This window comes from Atractosteus spatula, chromosome 18 (genome assembly GCF_055471065.1).
Source record: "Atractosteus spatula isolate fAtrSpa1 chromosome 18, fAtrSpa1.hap1, whole genome shotgun sequence".
Lineage (NCBI taxonomy): Eukaryota > Metazoa > Chordata > Actinopteri > Semionotiformes > Lepisosteidae > Atractosteus > Atractosteus spatula.
The window spans coordinates 4,910,886-4,929,059 of record NC_142723.1 but is presented as its reverse complement, the minus strand read 5'-3'; the positions used below and the strand labels follow the sequence as shown (position 1 = coordinate 4,929,059).

General features: G+C 39.2%; 2 protein-coding genes across 5 annotated transcripts in view; one reads left to right on the top strand and one right to left on the bottom strand.

Moving 5' to 3' along the window:
• Positions 1 to 14,014, bottom strand: part of clec16a (C-type lectin domain containing 16A) — a 53,969-nt gene extending 39,955 nt beyond the window's left edge. For 2 of the 4 annotated variants that reach the window (XM_088936620.1, XM_088936623.1), the window contains exons 1-10: positions 13,776 to 14,014; positions 12,932 to 13,060; positions 11,911 to 12,044; positions 11,586 to 11,734; positions 9,756 to 9,861; positions 7,355 to 7,478; positions 6,541 to 6,715; positions 6,307 to 6,381; positions 5,137 to 5,187; positions 4,619 to 4,732 (exon numbers count right to left, since the gene is read on the bottom strand). In XM_088936620.1, the coding sequence (XP_088792746.1) occupies positions 4,619 to 4,732; positions 5,137 to 5,187; positions 6,307 to 6,381; positions 6,541 to 6,715; positions 7,355 to 7,478; positions 9,756 to 9,861; positions 11,586 to 11,734; positions 11,911 to 12,044; positions 12,932 to 13,060; positions 13,776 to 13,852 (1,134 nt within the window). In that variant the 5' untranslated portion in view covers positions 13,853 to 14,014. Of the gene's footprint in view, positions 1 to 4,618; positions 4,733 to 5,136; positions 5,188 to 6,306; positions 6,382 to 6,540; positions 6,716 to 7,354; positions 7,479 to 8,158; positions 11,735 to 11,910; positions 12,045 to 12,931; positions 13,061 to 13,775 lie in introns of those variants that run through there. The other 2 variants (XM_088936621.1, XM_088936624.1) reach the window with 2 other exon arrangements.
• Positions 14,015 to 14,803: 789 nt separating this feature from the next.
• Positions 14,804 to 15,245, top strand: dexi (Dexi homolog (mouse)). Its single transcript, XM_088936861.1, has one exon. The coding sequence runs from the start codon at positions 14,875 to 14,877 to the stop codon at positions 15,142 to 15,144; it is 270 nt and encodes an 89-aa protein (XP_088792987.1). The 5' UTR covers positions 14,804 to 14,874; the 3' UTR covers positions 15,145 to 15,245.
• Positions 15,246 to 18,174: the final 2,929 nt, after the last annotated feature.

Here is an 18,174-nt window from a genome sequence, read left to right as displayed (position 1 = left end):
AAAGGAAAACTGTAATGATCATAAGTGTAAGCAGTTTGAAAGCAATGAGCTCAGCAAGGATAGGAGCTGGAAACAGCATCAGCTTGATTCCATGAAAAACCCATTTTCAAGCACAACTTATTCTTCTTTCAGCAAAAAGCTAGGCCTTACTACAGTGTAGTAATCGCCGCATGTATCACTAGCACAGATACATTCTTACGCCTGTATTTGATTGAATTCCTTTCTGGTCTGGTTTGATTTTTCTTTGACATCTGTAACTCTCTATGAACTGGAATTCCGTCATTATCAACTACTACAATTTCAAACAAAAGTGTTTCAGAGAACAATTCTGCACGTTGCTAAATGAAATATGTGCGCTAGTGCTGATGAAATAAAGCCCAGATGTTGACAAAACACGTAGAAGGCTTTAAAAAATCGTGTACGTTCACGTATACCTTCCTTGACGGGCCATCTGAAATACATCCTTATGATAAACAAAATGGAAACACCAATGTAAATTCACTTAATAGAATCTACCACTGTCTGGAATTCTACAACAGGGATACAGCACCATTCTTCCATGAGGTCAATCAACCCGTCTGTCTAAACATACACAACGTGGTCTCAGATGTCATTCCAGAATATCTCATAAATGCTTGATTGGATTCAGACCTTGAGACTGAAATGGCCATTAAATATGGATAACATCAGTGTGTTTTGCCCCGTGGTTTAATGAACCACTTACTCTTGTGGATGGAAACACTATCCTATCAGAGAACTCCACAGAGAGAAATACCCTCGTCGGATTGGTATCAGATGTGATACCATTATCAGGTGTGATGAGTGATTTGTGCACTGTGCTCTGTGGATGGGGCCATTACACCTCCTGGCATGAAAGACATGCTGTAACAAAGGGTGAAGATGAACTCAATACCATTAAGCTGAACTGGCATCGCCTTCTAAGGGAATGAGTGCACCCTGTCTATGCCAGGAAAAATGCTTTCCACGACATTTTGGGACCACCAGAACTCTTTACGATTGGCACTCAGAGGCCAGCAGAGTCCTTTCGATTGGCACACTTGCAATCGCCTGCTTGTCGAGAACATGGTGAAGGATGATTCATCTGAACATACCACGTTTTTCCACTGCTTGGTGGCCGAGCGCTTCTGCTCTTCGCACCACTGGACTCACAAATGTGCACTGCTAGGTATGATGAGCAGTTTGTGCACTGCAACCTGGCTACCGTGTTCTGCACCACGGAGCTCTCTTTTGAGAACTTTGCCGTCAGCTGATCAGCAGTTGCTCGCCTGTCTGGCTTTGCAATTTGAAATAAACATGGATATCATTATCCTTTTTGCAGTTCCAGCCACTGTTGCCCTGTGCTGCTGATGTCCTCTCCTTAGAGTTCCCAATGACTTCACCTTGGACACTGTTGCTTACGTAGCATCACAAGTTGAGATGTCTGCGTTACTGAACCTCATAACAAACACGTTTTGACAACCACCCCCGAGAGAGACTGGTCTCCCTTTGAGCCAGACCTTTGTGGAAGCACTTTGAATATATTTAGTGTCTCTCATTGATGTGGGTGCTTCCATTTGTTTTTATCCACTAACTACATATTTCCCCATCCCTACCGAGTACTGGTGTTTCACTGAAGAAGACAGAAAAAAAATCAAACAAAAAGGATTAAACTGAAGTATCAATCAAAAGGAAATGAAAAAAAGGAAATGAACCTATACCTAGAATCAAACTACATATAATTGGACTAAGAAGCAGAACTTCTGTAGGAGCAGCTGCAATAGAAAAAGGAAGAAAGCCTGTTTCACGCCATACCATACACAGCTGAGCTCGGCATTTACAATAAGCAGAGGGGATGCAGTTTCTCAGAAACACATTGCCACGTGCTTCTACTTTAATTAGCAACCCTGACTACGAACACCTTCATCTTGCGTTCAAACAATGAGAACAGAGATACCATGTTGGAAAAATCAATGCACCACGCAGAAGAGCACATCTGTATACTTTAGAATGCCACGTTGCAGAGATAAACCACTGCAAACATACAAGAGCCCAGTGACATCCTTGTTAGAGATACATCTACCCAAGGAGAAGAGTCAATTTCATACATGTGTGGTCACTAATAAACATGACTCCTGCAAGCCATAAACATCTGAGACAAGTTCACAATAATGTGAAGGAGTTCTTCTGTCACAGAACAATTCTTTCACAACTTTCTTACTGGAAATCAGGTGAGAGAGGGTATGATGACACTGAAAAAGTGAAAAGGCAGGAAAGCTGTAATTCTCACCTGCAAAATAATTGTACATTCCAGTAGGGGGCAGTAAAGTTTAGTGTCCCATTTCAATCTCAAATCCATGTTTTAAAATTTGTGTTAATTCGTATTTAAAGTAATTTAGGGAAGAGGTCTAACTAAATAAAATAAACTGCCTGCTGAAAAAAAACAAGAAAAACAAAGAAACATGTCTATAACGACCAACCCACAGCTTTCACAAACTCCTACATACTGTACTGAGCCCTTCACACTGTCTGGGCTGATTGTCACTTCAAAGAAGTATTTGTCTAAACGCAACTGCTCACATCACTAGTGAAAATGTCAGAAAACACACAGCTTGAAAAATTAAAGTGATCTAAATAAATACATTTCTAACTCTTTTAGACGTCTTATTGGTAAAAAAAAAACATTCTAAGGTAAATAAAGTGCCTTTGTCTGAATTTGTAGAAAAAAAAGATGAAAAAATACTAAAAAAAAAGTTCAGGGAAGTCATTCAAAATCTGACAGCCCTTAAGAACAGGTCTCTTGTGCAGCCTGTTGGTTGTGTTGGTTAACACAGTACTGACAGAACAACAAGAGGGCTAGCAGTGACCTGTAGCCTATATGCACAATGAAGGAGAGAGAGAACTTTCTCGTTAGTAAATCGTCACACTTGAGTATCACCGAGCCAGACTCCCTCCTACAAACCCACAGCACTCACACTGGTCACACACACAACATTTCCAAACTTTACACTTTAGTCTTTAGTGACACCTAGCCTTCTTAGGGGAAATACAGACTAATGATGAGGGATATTTTCCCCTATAAAACTCAATTTAGAATCCAGTCTGATTTCTGCAATGCTACAAGCAAAAGGAGCTGTCAGGTTCACAAAGCGCTTGAAACCACTTAAGTATTTTGAATTAATTAATTTAACATTTCAATAGTGATTCATTCTCTCAAGAAAAATAACTACTACTAAAAACAATAATAATGAAAATACTTTAAAATATTTTACTAACAAACATTAATCTCTCAATATGAACTAAAACTTTTCCTATGAATCCATTTAAGCCAATGAAAAGGAGAAAAAAAACAGTAAGTTAATATAGTTATGTTGGCCTGAACTCTTTTCTAAAACTGTTTCAGATGATTCTCTAGTTATGTACTAAAGGGGGGCTTTGTTCTAGTGTTGATCTGTCTGTCCACATCTTGTGGAGAACTCAAGCATGCAAAATGATCTCTAATAATCATTTTACAGAGGCCTGTCTACGTTCATACATCAAATTCTTATTCAAATTGGCCCTGGTGTGAGTGTGTGCACGTCTGTGCATGTCCTGCGATGGACTGGCATCCTGTCCCAGGTGTATCCGACCTTCCGCCCAATGTTTCCCAGGAAATGCTCCGGGCCATCGTGACTCCGAATTCGATAAGCTGTTCTTGATCTCCATTGGATGATGTAATTTGCACACATAAGAGCAATCAAAACATATTTGTGTCATTGCTGTCATGAAGATGTCTGGAAAACCCACTGTAAGCCATCTAAAGAAATATTTGCAAAAAGGGTCCGTAAAAAAAAAAATCAATGGTAAGCATATAGTAGAAAAGATTTGATTTCAATGCTGTTAACAGCTGCCTTCTGATAGTGCAGAATTAAGTATAATTAAAGTGCATTATCTCCCAATTTATTTTTGAGTTGTACAATTGAAAGATAACTAGAATCGAACACAAAATACAGTTATTTGTTTATTGTTTAGTTTATTTCTGGTCACTACCGTTTCCAATACTTTGTATATAAGCGTATACTGTATACTCCACTGCCTAATAATTGAGATTGAATTAAACTCATAGTTGACTCCATATATAGCGGGTCAAACAATAATAAGATTAAGTAATAGGTTTAGTCAATGCTGAAAAAAGAACAAAGAAAACACAACGTTTCGGCCGTGGAGCCTTCTTCAGGTGTGAGCTCAAACGTTGAAAACTTTGCGTTTTCTTTCTTTTTTTTTCCAGCACGGAATAAACCTATTACTTGTTCCTTTGCAGCCTACGCATGCTGACGCAGCTCCCCACCTGAAATAATAAGATTAAGTTTTTTCATTTTGAATTCCATTTGCATCATCAAAATAATGTTACAAAGTACAACAAATTGACAGCCTTGAACACAAATCCCATTTAATCCACAAGAACATGACTGCTTGCATTTAAACAGCAGTAACTTGCTGACCAGTCAGTAGCTGATTAGAACCCACACATTTTACGTCAACTGAGTTGCATTTGGAAAATATCTTCAGCCATTAGGAAAAGCTCATTTAATTTGGAAAGCTTTATTAGAGAAGAAAGAATTGTGGGGATCCAGTTACTCACACAGCTCTTTTGCGCAGCTTGCTCTGCTTGGACCGAGAACACGGACAGATCACCGTTCAGAATGACATCAGCCAAGGAACTGACCAGTGGTTGGTAGTGTATTATAAGAAACACCTACAAGACAAATAAGCAGCGTTTTATTGTGTCTATCAAATATTTACAAAATATATACAAAAATATAGAGAGAATATAAAATATTAAAGTTATTCGTGTTACTTTAATACTATATTTGGATAGTATTATGGGTATCATGAGAACTGGACTAATTTAGCTAGGCCCGTAATTTAAGTGTACTTAAAACGGAGGCATTCCCATGCCTGTGCACTAGTTCCAGTTGTATAATAGCTATGAACAGAGGCTTATTTATATATTAAAGTTGAGACCTGCATGGACATGCATGGAGTAAATATAGGGTTTTCACTTAATTACATTTCAGACAGGTAAACATAATTGTGGGTAATATAGATCTATAAAGACACTGACTTTCACGAACAAGAATAATGAAAATTTCAAAGTACCTGTGACAGGAGGTACAGAGACACCTGGGGGCTTATCTTTCGATCTTCTGACTGAAAGACAAGATGAACTGAAGTCATTTTACACGTTTTTTTCTTCTTCATCACTACACGTCGTAAGCTTTAGCACAAAAACATTGACAGCACAGTGGACTGTAATGACCAAGCTTAACACCAGGAATAAAGTTTGGGTTGCCTCCCTGGCTCAACAGAAACCCACTTATGCTGCACTACAAGGTCTTAACACCTGCTTTTTTGCATTGCTATTGCCAAGTTGCCATATGCTGTGGTTCATAAAAGTACCATGTCTAAAAAAAAATATTTTCATGCTGGTGGAAAGCTGAACAAAATCAGAAACATCTGTAGCCACATACAAATACTGGCAAAGCATGCACCACTGAAGACAGTACGCTTTCAATACAATAAAAGGAAATCTGTGCAACTGAACTTTAAATGCCTAGTATTGTACATAAAGACCCTTAATGACATCTATACTTTCTTACATTACTGGTTCAAAGTTAAAAAATTGAGTGGTCGATCCCTTTGACTCCAACACTACTAAAAGAACGACATTGACAAACTACTGAAGATATTTTAAAACAATTTATACCCCGGTATTTTTAAAATAATCTCAATAATGAATCAACAGACTTAAGGATTCCAAGGAATGCCTGTAAAACAATTTGGCAACACCAAAGTGACTGGCATATTTGTGTCTATGAGATTCACAAAATAGTTTTAATCCCCCCAAAATTCTGAAATGAATAAATCAAGAGTAAATTGATTGCAATAACAAATTCTGGTTTTTCAGCTATTAACCGACAACTCCCGTTATATATAGAAAAGCGAATATCATGAGCTGAGGTGTACATTCAATTTAATATCAACATCGCATCTTAAATGTGATGTAAGAAAATAAACATAAACAGGTCATATTTGCAACACGTATTGCAATTTTATTTCTAGACCTCTGCACACACTGAAATCTTTCTGAATACTGAATTACTGCACTGTATTAAATACGACTAAGACTAGACGTTCAGAAAGGTCCTGGGGTATAAAGTTTTAAAAATAATATATAAAAGCAGTTAAAGTAACTGATGTGTTGGAAGGAGTACATAGCACCAAACAATCAAATCAACAAAGCAAATGTGAAATAATGCCAGCGTTCACCTGTGAGAGCTGTTTTGTTGAGAGATGAAGAAAAGGACAGGGGGCGTGTCTGGATACCAATGGGAGAGGCTTGGCCTAGACACCATGAGATGATCACACAATAATATTACATTTCTGTCAGTCTCTGCTACCCAGAGACTGTGGAACACAGGCAACATACCCACATTTTCTCGTAAATGAAACACATCAAACAAGATCAAAGTGCCTTGCTTGCAAAGAGACAATGTCGCCTACCTGCTCGTGATTAACCAACGAGTAGACGTACAGAGGCAGGAAAAGTCTGTTGAGCAGGTGGTCTGTCAACACGTCGTTCAGGAACTCGCAGTTTATGATCAAGATGTCATTAAGATAGTGTAGGTGATCTAGGTGCTCCGCTACAAGGTCACTGAGCTTCCCTCTATTCCTGTGCCTGAGGACAAAAATATTGTCATTTTGAACTGTCCAGCAAACAGGCAATTTGCAATAGAAATTACATATATATTCAGGAATATAAATCTGCACATATACTGAATGATAGACATAATCACAATGCTTCAGCTGCTGCCAGCCTGTTCTTCAGATCTTGCCTATAGACACAGGTCTTTAAAACACACTGCAGTGAAACAAAACTCGAAAATTCCCTGTGCATTTCTGGCAGATTGAACAACTTACCAATAAAATAAGGTTAACAAAATCACCTTCCCCATTCAGTTTCTTGCCCTGCATCTCCACTGATAAATAAATCACCCGTTAAGAACAAAGGATGATGCTTTGCTTTCAAAGTATTCTTTCATAACATATCAATCCATTGCCCAGGGAACAGAAATCGTTTTAGTGGTAAGACTGACATCTAGTGGGCATCATTAAAATCCTCCGTTCCCACTCTAAAGAGATATATGAGCAAATATTGCCTTTAGTAGCAAATAAAAAGTGATGACACCCAAAACTGCACTTATGCTGTTCTTAACTAGTCCAACAGTACAACCTGGCGTTTTGAGAGATTATATGAATAGGACAAAGGTTATAAAAAGAAGGAAGCCACTGGGCCCATCTAGGTTTATTTTCTTACTCTTCATCGGTCTGCACACACTTGTCCAGCTCGATCACATGGCTGCCAATGAACCACACCAGGTTGGAGAAGTAGGGGACCGCGGTCTTATCTCGGATGTAGTGAAGCATGTGCTGATTATCCACTGGGCAGAGGAACAATAATCCGGTTACACACGGCGTCTTTAACCAGTCCACAAAGAGCATAGAGTGCAGCAAACAGAGATTTAGGGCTTGATTAAGAAAACTAAAAACATGCTCGAGTTTGCCACAAGGACTCGGTAATGACACTAGCTAAATCTATGGGTCTTCATCAGGAATTTAGAGGAAGTTCTATTCTGCAATCATGAAACCTCATGCCGGGTTGCACGAAAATGACAAGATATATACATGAGGCTGGACACATAAAACTACAAAGCAGACGCTGGCAGGCTGGAAACAGGATCAGTGTATCCAGTGGCAGGCAGAGACTTGGCTCTGTAAGAGCTCATATACAACCAGAAGGGGAACCTTTGTATGTCTAGGATTTACAGTTCCTCTCCACACCAAGGGATCTCTAATATCAAGCACCAGATATACAGCTGCTTCAAAAATATCTAACACTGCTCAAAGAGAACAGAAAGACTTTTTGATCTTTAGAAGTACTGAAGGCTTTGGCCCATATTGTGCCGAACTTACTCGGCTCTGAAGAAAATAGCATTTCTTATGCCTGTCGTGCTCTAAACGGTATCTGATTTGACATATTAGATACTGCATCAACAAAAAAAGGCATGCAGCACAGAAAACAACAAAAAATGTTGAAGAGTTCCAAGTTTAGCCAACTTACATGACACTGGATTAAGGCACACGGGAATCACCGTTGAGAGAGGAACAAGAACAGATACTGAGTTAATAGGATTAGGGACTGAGCCACTGAAGCATCTTCCTATTGGGCTGCTATCCTTACTAAGGGCAGAGAAAAAAGAGCCAGAGGCAGCTGGAACAAGAAATCAGCCAACACACATTAAAGGACGAAGCGTCTGCAGGGTTAATGACAGCCTGCACTGTTCCGGATGTATTTCACTGCGTTACTTATACACCCCTCCAGCCCACACCGGACACATGGAATTTCTCAATTTTCCAATGCACTTCATTGATTAAGTACGCAAATGGGCATGATACCAGCAGGTCCTCACGTTGACACGTGGGCCACTTTTGAAAAACAAGATCTTTACCAAATTTGAAAATGTAAGGCCCATACTAAAACAAACAACTAAGGTTCTGCTATTTAAGATGAATTTTTAAAACCCCAAATCATTGACAAAATGAAAAGACTGAGACTGCTGGAAGATTGCATATGCTTAGCTACTATGAGACTAATCAGCACTTCTGCTTAGAGATGTATCTCATTACATTATATATATAAATTGTAACTATTACAGATCACAGTTCAGCTGTCCAGAATAGATATCTGTTAGCTCACAGATTAAAGCTTTGGAATATGTCTAGCTTTGGTACATGACAAACATTTTGTGAAATAAGATAAAGGCACATAAAACACAATAAAAGTTTATACAATAGTCAAAAAAGGAACACATTCCAGAGCTGAATACCACTCTCACATTTTCATTGTTATGATTAGTAATGAAATGGAAAACAGGTACAGTGTAACAACAGAACATACTGTAACCCAATTTTTTAAAACATTTTCTGGCATTTTATGAATGAAATCTTTGAGTATTCTGGCATTTAACATAGCACAAGACATCACTGGCACAGTCTCTGTCATTTTTTTTCAATTAAGGCTAATACATTTAGGCTAAAAAGATGCACTTATCTATCAATATACTGCTCAGTATCTAAAGTCAAATAATGCACTATTATTTGCCTGTGAAAATGACTTAAACCAGGAGAACTGTCCCTAATACCTTCCTGTCTAACTCAATAACTATATGCGACAGAGAACAAATCTGCTTTTGAATGTTTGCATGAAACGGTATCATGTCAATAGAATTATGTTAGGTGTGTACTGACAGTGTTACACTGTAACTCACACAATACGCATTAATTGTTCTTTTTTTTTTACCACATCATAAAGTTGATTAAACAACACAGGTGTTTTTTAGAAAACGGTAAACCGACAATAAAACATTAGATATCGCTCCCTTCCCTCGACAGGCAATGGAGTGGACTGCTATCCTGGGCATCCCAATTCAGCCAAGTAGTTCTTTTCATCACTTTACCCCCCACTTGGGAAATATTCAAAAAAACGAGTGAAACCCTGTAAAATGAGAATGGGTTACCTCTTCGTCACCAAGGCACAAGGGCTCACACACCCGTTTGAGAGCTTCAAAACGAAGAGCAAGGAAGAAGAGGAGGAGGAGGAGAAAGCAGCAGCAGGTGGAGGGCATTCAAAAAACAGCATCTGAGGGTCCTGGACTCACCTTTGTACACGTTAAGGGTGATTGTCCTGACAGCAATTCTCACCATGCTCTCTGGGTGGTTGAAAAATTTAATGGCCTCCGTGTACAGGGCAAAATCATTAGTGTGCTGGAAGTATGGGAGACAGAGACTGGGGATAAACAAGCACACACTGGACAGCAAGAGAAACTCAGAAAGAAATGTGCCGCAGGCTAGATTTGCTGTCGTCAACATTTCCACTACAAAAGGAAACTCTTACTGTTACAACTTCAAACCCCTCCACCCTCAGACTACATTTTACCCTTTAGTTCCATGAAGTTTTTCCATTTAGGAAGTGTTTTGGACTTATTAATGCACAAGTAGACCCTTACATGCAAAGCAGCACCGAAATATTACTGTATTAAAAATATTACCGTATTTAAAAAAACTTAAAAATAAACAGAGTTTAACGACAGGAAATTGATTCCAGTTGTCAGATCACGTATACGCATACCTTAGCTTTGTGCAACAACCTGAAACTTTCAGGTACCATAAATAATATTATTGCTAAACGTAAGCCATTCAAATCTGCAAGCGACCAGAATATAGTCGGGGAATATATCACGGGGAATTGTGTTAAAGGTTATAAAATGAAAGTTCCTTTGTGCAAGGCGCCATCTAGGCAGCTTTTAATGGTACTGCAACTGAAACCACAAACACTTTTCTTTCAGCTAAGGCACAGTATAGCTCCTAACACTTCAGCAATGCATCACCACAATGAATTGAGAACGAGGTTAAACAGTACTAATATTATATCACTGTGCATACGATATAATCCAACTTCAATCATCTGAAAGATTACAAGGAAAATGAGTCTTATTGGGCATGCAAAGCAATTCAGAATTTTACAGCAACTCTACAGCTGGAAAGATGTACAATTCTTCCACTTCAGGAATAGGTTCACCTGACATTAAGGAAATGCTGGTTGCATTCAAAAGGCGAAGCAAATATGACCATGCATGAAGGGTTCTGGAAACTGGAAAACCGCTGCTAGGTACAGTATTAGAACAAGCAGGTTCCCTCGTTGAGCACTTCAAAAGGAGTCTTCAGCCTGCAGCACACATCTCTTTTCGAGTAAAACTTGCATCCAGTTCCTCTTTATTCCCAGCATCACCAGCAGCTGCCGGTGGTGCCCCAGGATAAAGACCAATATCTACGTGCAGCCATTTACAGTACACCAATAACTTCACCCGATACACAGGCACCGGCAGCAGCTCAGTTAGTCTGACAGCCAAGGGGCAAAAACAAACACTTCAGTTATGGCAACACTGTCCTGTGCAGAAAGCCTTGGCTAGCTCAACTCAGCACAGGAAAACCTGTAGAGTCTACATGCACAAAAAAAAGGTCAAGGTGACGATGCATAAATGCAAAAAGTCAGCCAAATGCTCTCCCTGTTTTGTGTGCATTATAACACGATTCACCACCAACAATAAATGTTTTCACGTGAATATTACCAGCTTAAGTGTTTTCTTAATGTCTTAATCTGATGCCTTTGCAGTACAGGAACAAGTAACCAGTATCCCCCTGTCGGCAGTTCAACAGTTCTAATGGCCTTGTGTTTGAATATCAGTGGCATAAACTGCATTCACTTCCACTGCAATTTAGATTTTATCCTCAGCCAAAACTTTAGTTTAGTAAAGCCCCACAAACTGGAATCCTAAACAGAACATAAACTACAAATATTTTCATTACTGAATTGAGTGACTTCATTACTAAGTTACTCAACTTTAGAATGAGCTTTTGTTTCCCTCCTTGCATTTTCAGTCTCTCCCGGTGATGGCGTTCCGTTGCAGTTACCCTGCTTGGCCTCTTACCTCATTATAGAAGAAGTGCACCGTGTGGTTATTGAGTTTCAGGGACAGGGTCTTCAAGAAGGAGATATAATAGGCCATAATCTCCTCATCAGAAAAATCAAACTTATGGACAATAATGGAGTTGACATGGTTGTTGGACAGAAGGTAATCTAAACAGGAAAATATACAAAAAGCATACACACCAAAAGTTACATCACGCATTCACAAGAAAGAGTTTAAAAGGTTTAGATACTGCTGACAATAGATAGTTGAGTATTTCCAATTTATGGAAGTTTTTTTTATACTCCGCCATATCAGGGAAGATTTATGTTTAAGCCATACTTACAAAGAGACGTCTCGTGGCTTATATTTTCAAAAAGTATATTCAGTGTCTGAAGGAGCTGAACACACACATAACGGCCAGACTTCTGCCGGAGGATATTCAGAAAGAAGGCAAACATATTCTTCTCCAAAAAGAAACTGAAAAAGAAAAATATAATCAAAACGGAGGATATGAAATTGTGACAAAAAGAACGTTTAACTAGTTGCACAATAGATTTTGTTCCTTGAAGAAATTTGAAAATAATACCATTGAGTGTAATGACACTCACGATATGCTGTATACAATAAACAGTTATAACAAACAATAAGCTCATACACTACAACAGGATGAAAAGCACAAAAGAGGTTGTAAATTCACAGAAGTAGATGCAATTTTATCTATTAGAATATTTTGAGGAGTTTTGGTGGAAAACAAAGCAAATCCGAAACAAAAGGCACTAAAATACAACAAAAAAATGCAAATTAACAAAATCCAACTTGAAAGTGTCAGAAAAAGACAAAATTATAGAGAACATCACAAAGAATGTGAAAACAAAAGGACATTTTTACATGACCTTTAACTGAATTTGCAACTCTGAAGGCAACAGGCTTTTAAATATTTGCAAACTAGTCTATTTGAAAATGCAAATTTGTTAGATGCTCTTCACTTAGAATATTGTTCCTAAGTTCCCTCCCCATCTAACATGAAATAGGATTGTGGCTAGTATTTTATAAAATGCCTCTCCACCCACCAAATGAACAAAAGGTTGAAAAAAGTAAATCAAAAACATTTTAAAAATGAAAGAAAGCTTTGAAACGTTTGTAAATGAACTATCTCCGGCAAACAGAGGGAAAAAAATTAACTTTGTAAAATAAAAAAAGATGCAAGTAGACAAATTTGAGAAAGCACTGTTCCTTTTCTTTTTTCATGTCTAAAAGCTGAAGCTATGCTTCAGCCCATCACTCAGTTTTCTGAGTATAGAAAATAACTCATAGAAATGATAAATTATAGTATAGAAAATAAACAGTCTGGTTAGAAGACTTACTCGAACACAGAGCTGTCATTCTGATCTCCCCAGATAAGAATTTCAGTAATAGACCGAATCGTTTCCACAAGCAGGTTCCTGTTGTGATCAGTCACTGTCGTGTTCTTAGTTAGGACATGGTACATATACCTGAGCAAGAGACAGAACAATGTGCAAAAAGATGTAAACGGAAGGCTACAGGGAAAGAACGATTTGCATGGCAGAAAAACAAATGCCTGAATAAAATATATTATATTCATTAAATCATCTCGAGGTGCTATAAAAAATAAAACGGGAAAAGGCATCTATCACTACATGCAAGTGTGTTACTCGTGTTAGTGTTTAGGGACTTAAAGTTATGTTGCAGATTTTGCTTTTTTAGCTCAATGTTTACTCATACAAATAAACAGATACGAGAAAGTATTCAAAACCTAACTTGAAAAGGAGCAACGCTTAACATAAACAAACATTAACACTATTTACTCGTCACTTTATTCTTCCGCAGGCTGACATTGGATTTTAAAAACACACAGCAGTGTATCGCCTTTATTACTTAGCTAAATATAAATATTAATCAAATAAGGCAAATAGAGCAGAGCTTTACACAAAGTAACCAGACTCAGCATCGGTACTGAGCTTAGGTCGGGTACATATAAACGTAAACAGCCAGCAATTTGATCAAGTCACCGATAGCCAAGGCGAGGGAAGATCAACTACAGACACCTGTAACTTGTTTCAGAAATATTAATTACAATAAAATGCCCTACGGTTATATACGGCGATCTCTCCTACAACTTCAAACAAAGCAGCTGGATATTTTAAGGAAAGGAACTATGAACACTCGGAAACTGAAGCTGCCACTTACTTCAGATGATCCAAAGAGTGAATGCTTTTCGATTTTCCCTGACCACCTCCCACCCAGCTTCGAGACCGGCCGAACATCGTCTTGCTGTTAACGTGTGTTTATACGTGGGTTTCTCAAATCAGTCCATAACCACCACTGTCAAAGCAAACGAAGCCAGAAAAAAATAAACAACACATGAACATTCGGAAATAACAGCAAACACTAAGCCTCCCCTAACACTTCAGACGAACGACTAAAGAGCTGGAACAGGTACATCCGGGTTGCCCCCACTAAGCACCATGGAATTTGTAGTTTTTGTAAGTGTCGTTGCCGCCTTCACAAAGCGTAGCAGTAGCTTTTCACAAACTACAGCTTCCGGCGGTGCGTCATCACATGGGGGTGACGTTGAGATGCTGCTACGTTTAATTGTAAGCGACGCTTGATTTTTCATGAAAATAACAGCAGAGAGGCGGGAGGTCCAGGAATGAAAGCTACATTGGCCAATCAGAAGATTGCATTGAGAGCAACTGACCAATGATAGATTAATCCTGCAGACCTCTGGCTTCCAAAAGTCCCGCAGAGGCAGCGTTGACGATACCATAATAATAGAAATTGATGAAGTCGTCTGAAAAGAGAGATTATTTAATAAACAGTGCAATTTAACGTCTTCCTTTTTAACTATAAAAAGTTTGTAGATTAAAGTAACCCAGATCGTAAATGATCTTGTGGGGGCAGGTTTAATTTGTGATGATACGTCTGGATGCAGTGTTGTAAAGCGGTTTTTAAATCGCAGTTTTTGATTGAATCGACGTTCATTCGGACTTTAAGAGTGGAAAACCTCGGTGAAACGTCTGGGTCTGCGCTACTGCCAGTGCAATCCGCGTTGATTCTGTCCCTTCACCTATGCTTCAACAAGATCAGCGCTGTTTTGGGGTCATTCGTTTGTTTTTTTTGAAGGGAGTTACTACGGTGTCGTACTGCAGACAGTGCTATGGACTTTCCAATGACTCCTCCATCTGATGCCTGCAGAGAGCGGTGTAAATCTTTGCCGACCACAGAGGTGGGGCTGCCTTCCTTCTCCGTCAGTGTCTGGCTGTAACGCTCGCTCGTTGGCGATTCTATGAGCCTCTCGGTTTATGCTCAGCTAGATTCGGTGGAATCGCTATTTAATGAGCTTCCCTATATGTTTTATCTCGGCCTGTTTTTCGTGAACGTTTTGATCCTGTACTATGCTTTCTTAATGGAGTACATAGTCCTCAATGTTGGGATCGTTTTCCTCCCGGAGGATATGGACCAAGCGCTGGTGGACCTAGGAGTGCTCTCTGACCCGGGTTCGGTGCCTTACGACACCGACACAGAAATGGACGTCTTCGACGGATACCTGGACTGAATTCCGCAAAGGCCCATTTGCAGCGTTTTCGTACTACAGTATTTCCGGCGGAAAAGACTACGGTGTGTGTATCGATCAGGTGTGCCGGACCCGGAGAGGGTCTTATGTCTCTGAGATCATGGCGTGCAGGAGTCCTGAGATGAGGAACAGTCATCGAGGACTGAGTCTTAAAGAGTAAGTTGCCTAAACACCGCCTGTCTAAGAAGTCAAGCAAATGCATTTGCTTTTCTTGTTCCAGATACACGTGACGTTGCCGACTATAACAAGACCCAGTGTAGGCACTGGAGGTAACCATGCCAGTGTTTGTGTTGCTGTGAGCAGGATTGGGAAGTACTGATCCCCTAGGGATGAAAATAACATCGCTCAAGCCTCAAAACGTTCGGCAGCTGCAGAATGGATGGCTTGGATATGTCAGGAGAAAATCAAGCTTGTCCAATTGAAGTTAAATACGCCAACGATGAGCCATTTAGCTTTCAGATATTTGTGAACACCACAAATTCACTCTTGTTTGAAAGGTATATTATGTCCAACAGATTCCTTATACTAAACGCAGACCAGTGACCCCAGTTTGTCACCTTAGTGCTCCTAGTTCATGCCCCTGTGTTGCCAGCAAATTGCTGTGTATCAAGTTGCTCATATTCCTTTTGATTTGTCGTGTGATTGAGTTGAGATGCAGAACTGAGGACTTTGTCATCAGTGACTCAGCAGAAGTGGTAAAAAATGGCTTATTCACCCTCAGATCTTGCATATCCAGATATGTACCAAATTACTAATTTTGTGTCCTTGTCTTTTGGTTAAATTTGCCACATCATGGGTTTTTTTTGTGAAGAGGAACATAATCTGATAACCTCAGACCAAAGGGAATTTTCTTTCACTTAAGCTAAAGTGATACAATCTGTCTGTTCCCCTCCTCTGCAGGGTCACCATACTCACAGAGACTGGCCCTACCTAAGGAGCTGGACGTGACCTGTCTCCTCGATGCTGTTGCCTTGGATATACGAACTGCTTGGACAGTCTAATTCAGTAGTATCGCACTATGGAACACAAAAGCAATACAGGCAGCCAACGTGACACCGATGCGCTTTATCACCCTTCTGTCTGCAAAGCTGCAGAATTCCAGCCAGTGTTGAACATGCGTATCACCGATTTTTGTGATGCAGTTTGCACCCCCTTCACCATGTTCACGTTATTAATGGCAGCCCAATCGCGTACAGTACAGTACATTTATTAAGTCCAAATAAAATCTGAATAAATGTACTGTACTCCGCTGTGGCATAAGGTCAGAAATACTCTTTATGATGGAGTGATGGGATATGAACTTACATTATAGGAATCAAATGGCTGCTTCGTTATATATATATAGCATATTGTTTTTCTTTATTACTGGGTTTAGTATTGATTCTCATGGTCTTTCTGACACAGCATTTTTATCGCATTGGCAGCAGATTTTCATTACTAAGGAATTCTGATTTAATTTCCCCTTTGGGTCTTACCTGCTTAGATTGCACTTTTTCCAGACGTAAAGTGCACACTGGCCAGGTATAGTGTCTCAGTGCACACCTTTCAAAGTTTTCTGAAATTGTTCTGGGTAAGTCTCTTACAAAATGTGGGGGATGTCGAAGAGAGTTTCGAGGGGGAATGTAAAGTCTCTGGCCTCATGAACTACTGTTGAATTAAAGCTTTGGTGAAGTTGGTACCTAGGAAGCAGAAAATCACTGTAAAAGATAGAACATTATTTCAGGACAGGACTGAAGTACATAAACTAAAAAATAATGACCTTCTCACTGGAAACTCTGTGCCGTATCCCACACATCTTGGTGGTATGAACACCAGCATCTTTTGAGCTTTAAATTTGGCAAGTTTTTCACATGGAAAAATAACCAAAGCTGGTTTATAAATCTTGATCTTTATCTGTTGACATGCAGAATTCTACAGTGTTACAACCATTTAAGTTTCAAAAGCAATGTTAAATACTAAGCTGTCCAATGATGACAAGAAGATATTGTCAAAAACAGTTTTTTTCTGACATATGGGAGAACACTAAATGCTTATGTTTGAAGAGTTTATTTTATATATAGTTTTCTGCTCTCCAATCTCTCACTCTCAAAAATGCTCTTACTTTTTTTCTCCAGGTATTTTTGTCACTGAACCCTCAAATGGAATAGCACTTTTCTTATAACCTATACGTTGACTGATGTCTCATTTTAAGTCGTTAAATAAATAAAAGATGCTAAATAAAAGATGAATGAACACAGCAAGTGAATTCTTCTAGGATTAATCTTACTCTTGAGTTCTAACAGTCTTTTAATCAAAGATTGCAAAAGGGACAGAACCTTCTATTTTTTATCCCAAGGCTCTTTCAGTTCATAACAATGATCTTTCTTGATATGGCTCTCAAGCAAATTGTGTATTGAGCATGAAAAGAAACTTCTCTTATAACTACAGCAAATTTCTTAGCAGAAAATCTTTTTGTAGCAGCTGCACCGACATTGATCAATTAATTGTGCTGATTAACAGATTTCATTAAGAAGGCTCATCAACACGAGTTCAAGTCACAGATTATTCATTATTATTCTTATTTTTAATTTATATATTAATAATGATACTTCCTTACACTTATATAGCGCTTTACAGGTAATGGGAACTCCCCTCCACCACCATCAGTGAGCAGCCCCACCTGGATGATGTGACAACAGCCATAGTGCACCAGTCGCTCCCCACACACAAGCTCTCAGTGGGGAGGAGAACAGAGTGATGAAGCCAATTCATAAATGGGGATTATTAGGAGGCCATGATCAGTAAACGCCAATGGGAAATTCAGTGAGGACACCAGGGTCACACCCCTACTCTTTTCGAGAAACGCCCAAGTAGTAATGTCAATGACCACTGTGGGAAGCAGCACAGGCTGTACATCTGACACTTAATTGTATTGCTTACGACTTCCTGTGGAATTCTGTCCAATCGTTACTGTCCAGAATCTGGACAAGCAAGTGTCCACTCACTGGTCTCTGAGCCCTAGACCTAGGCACA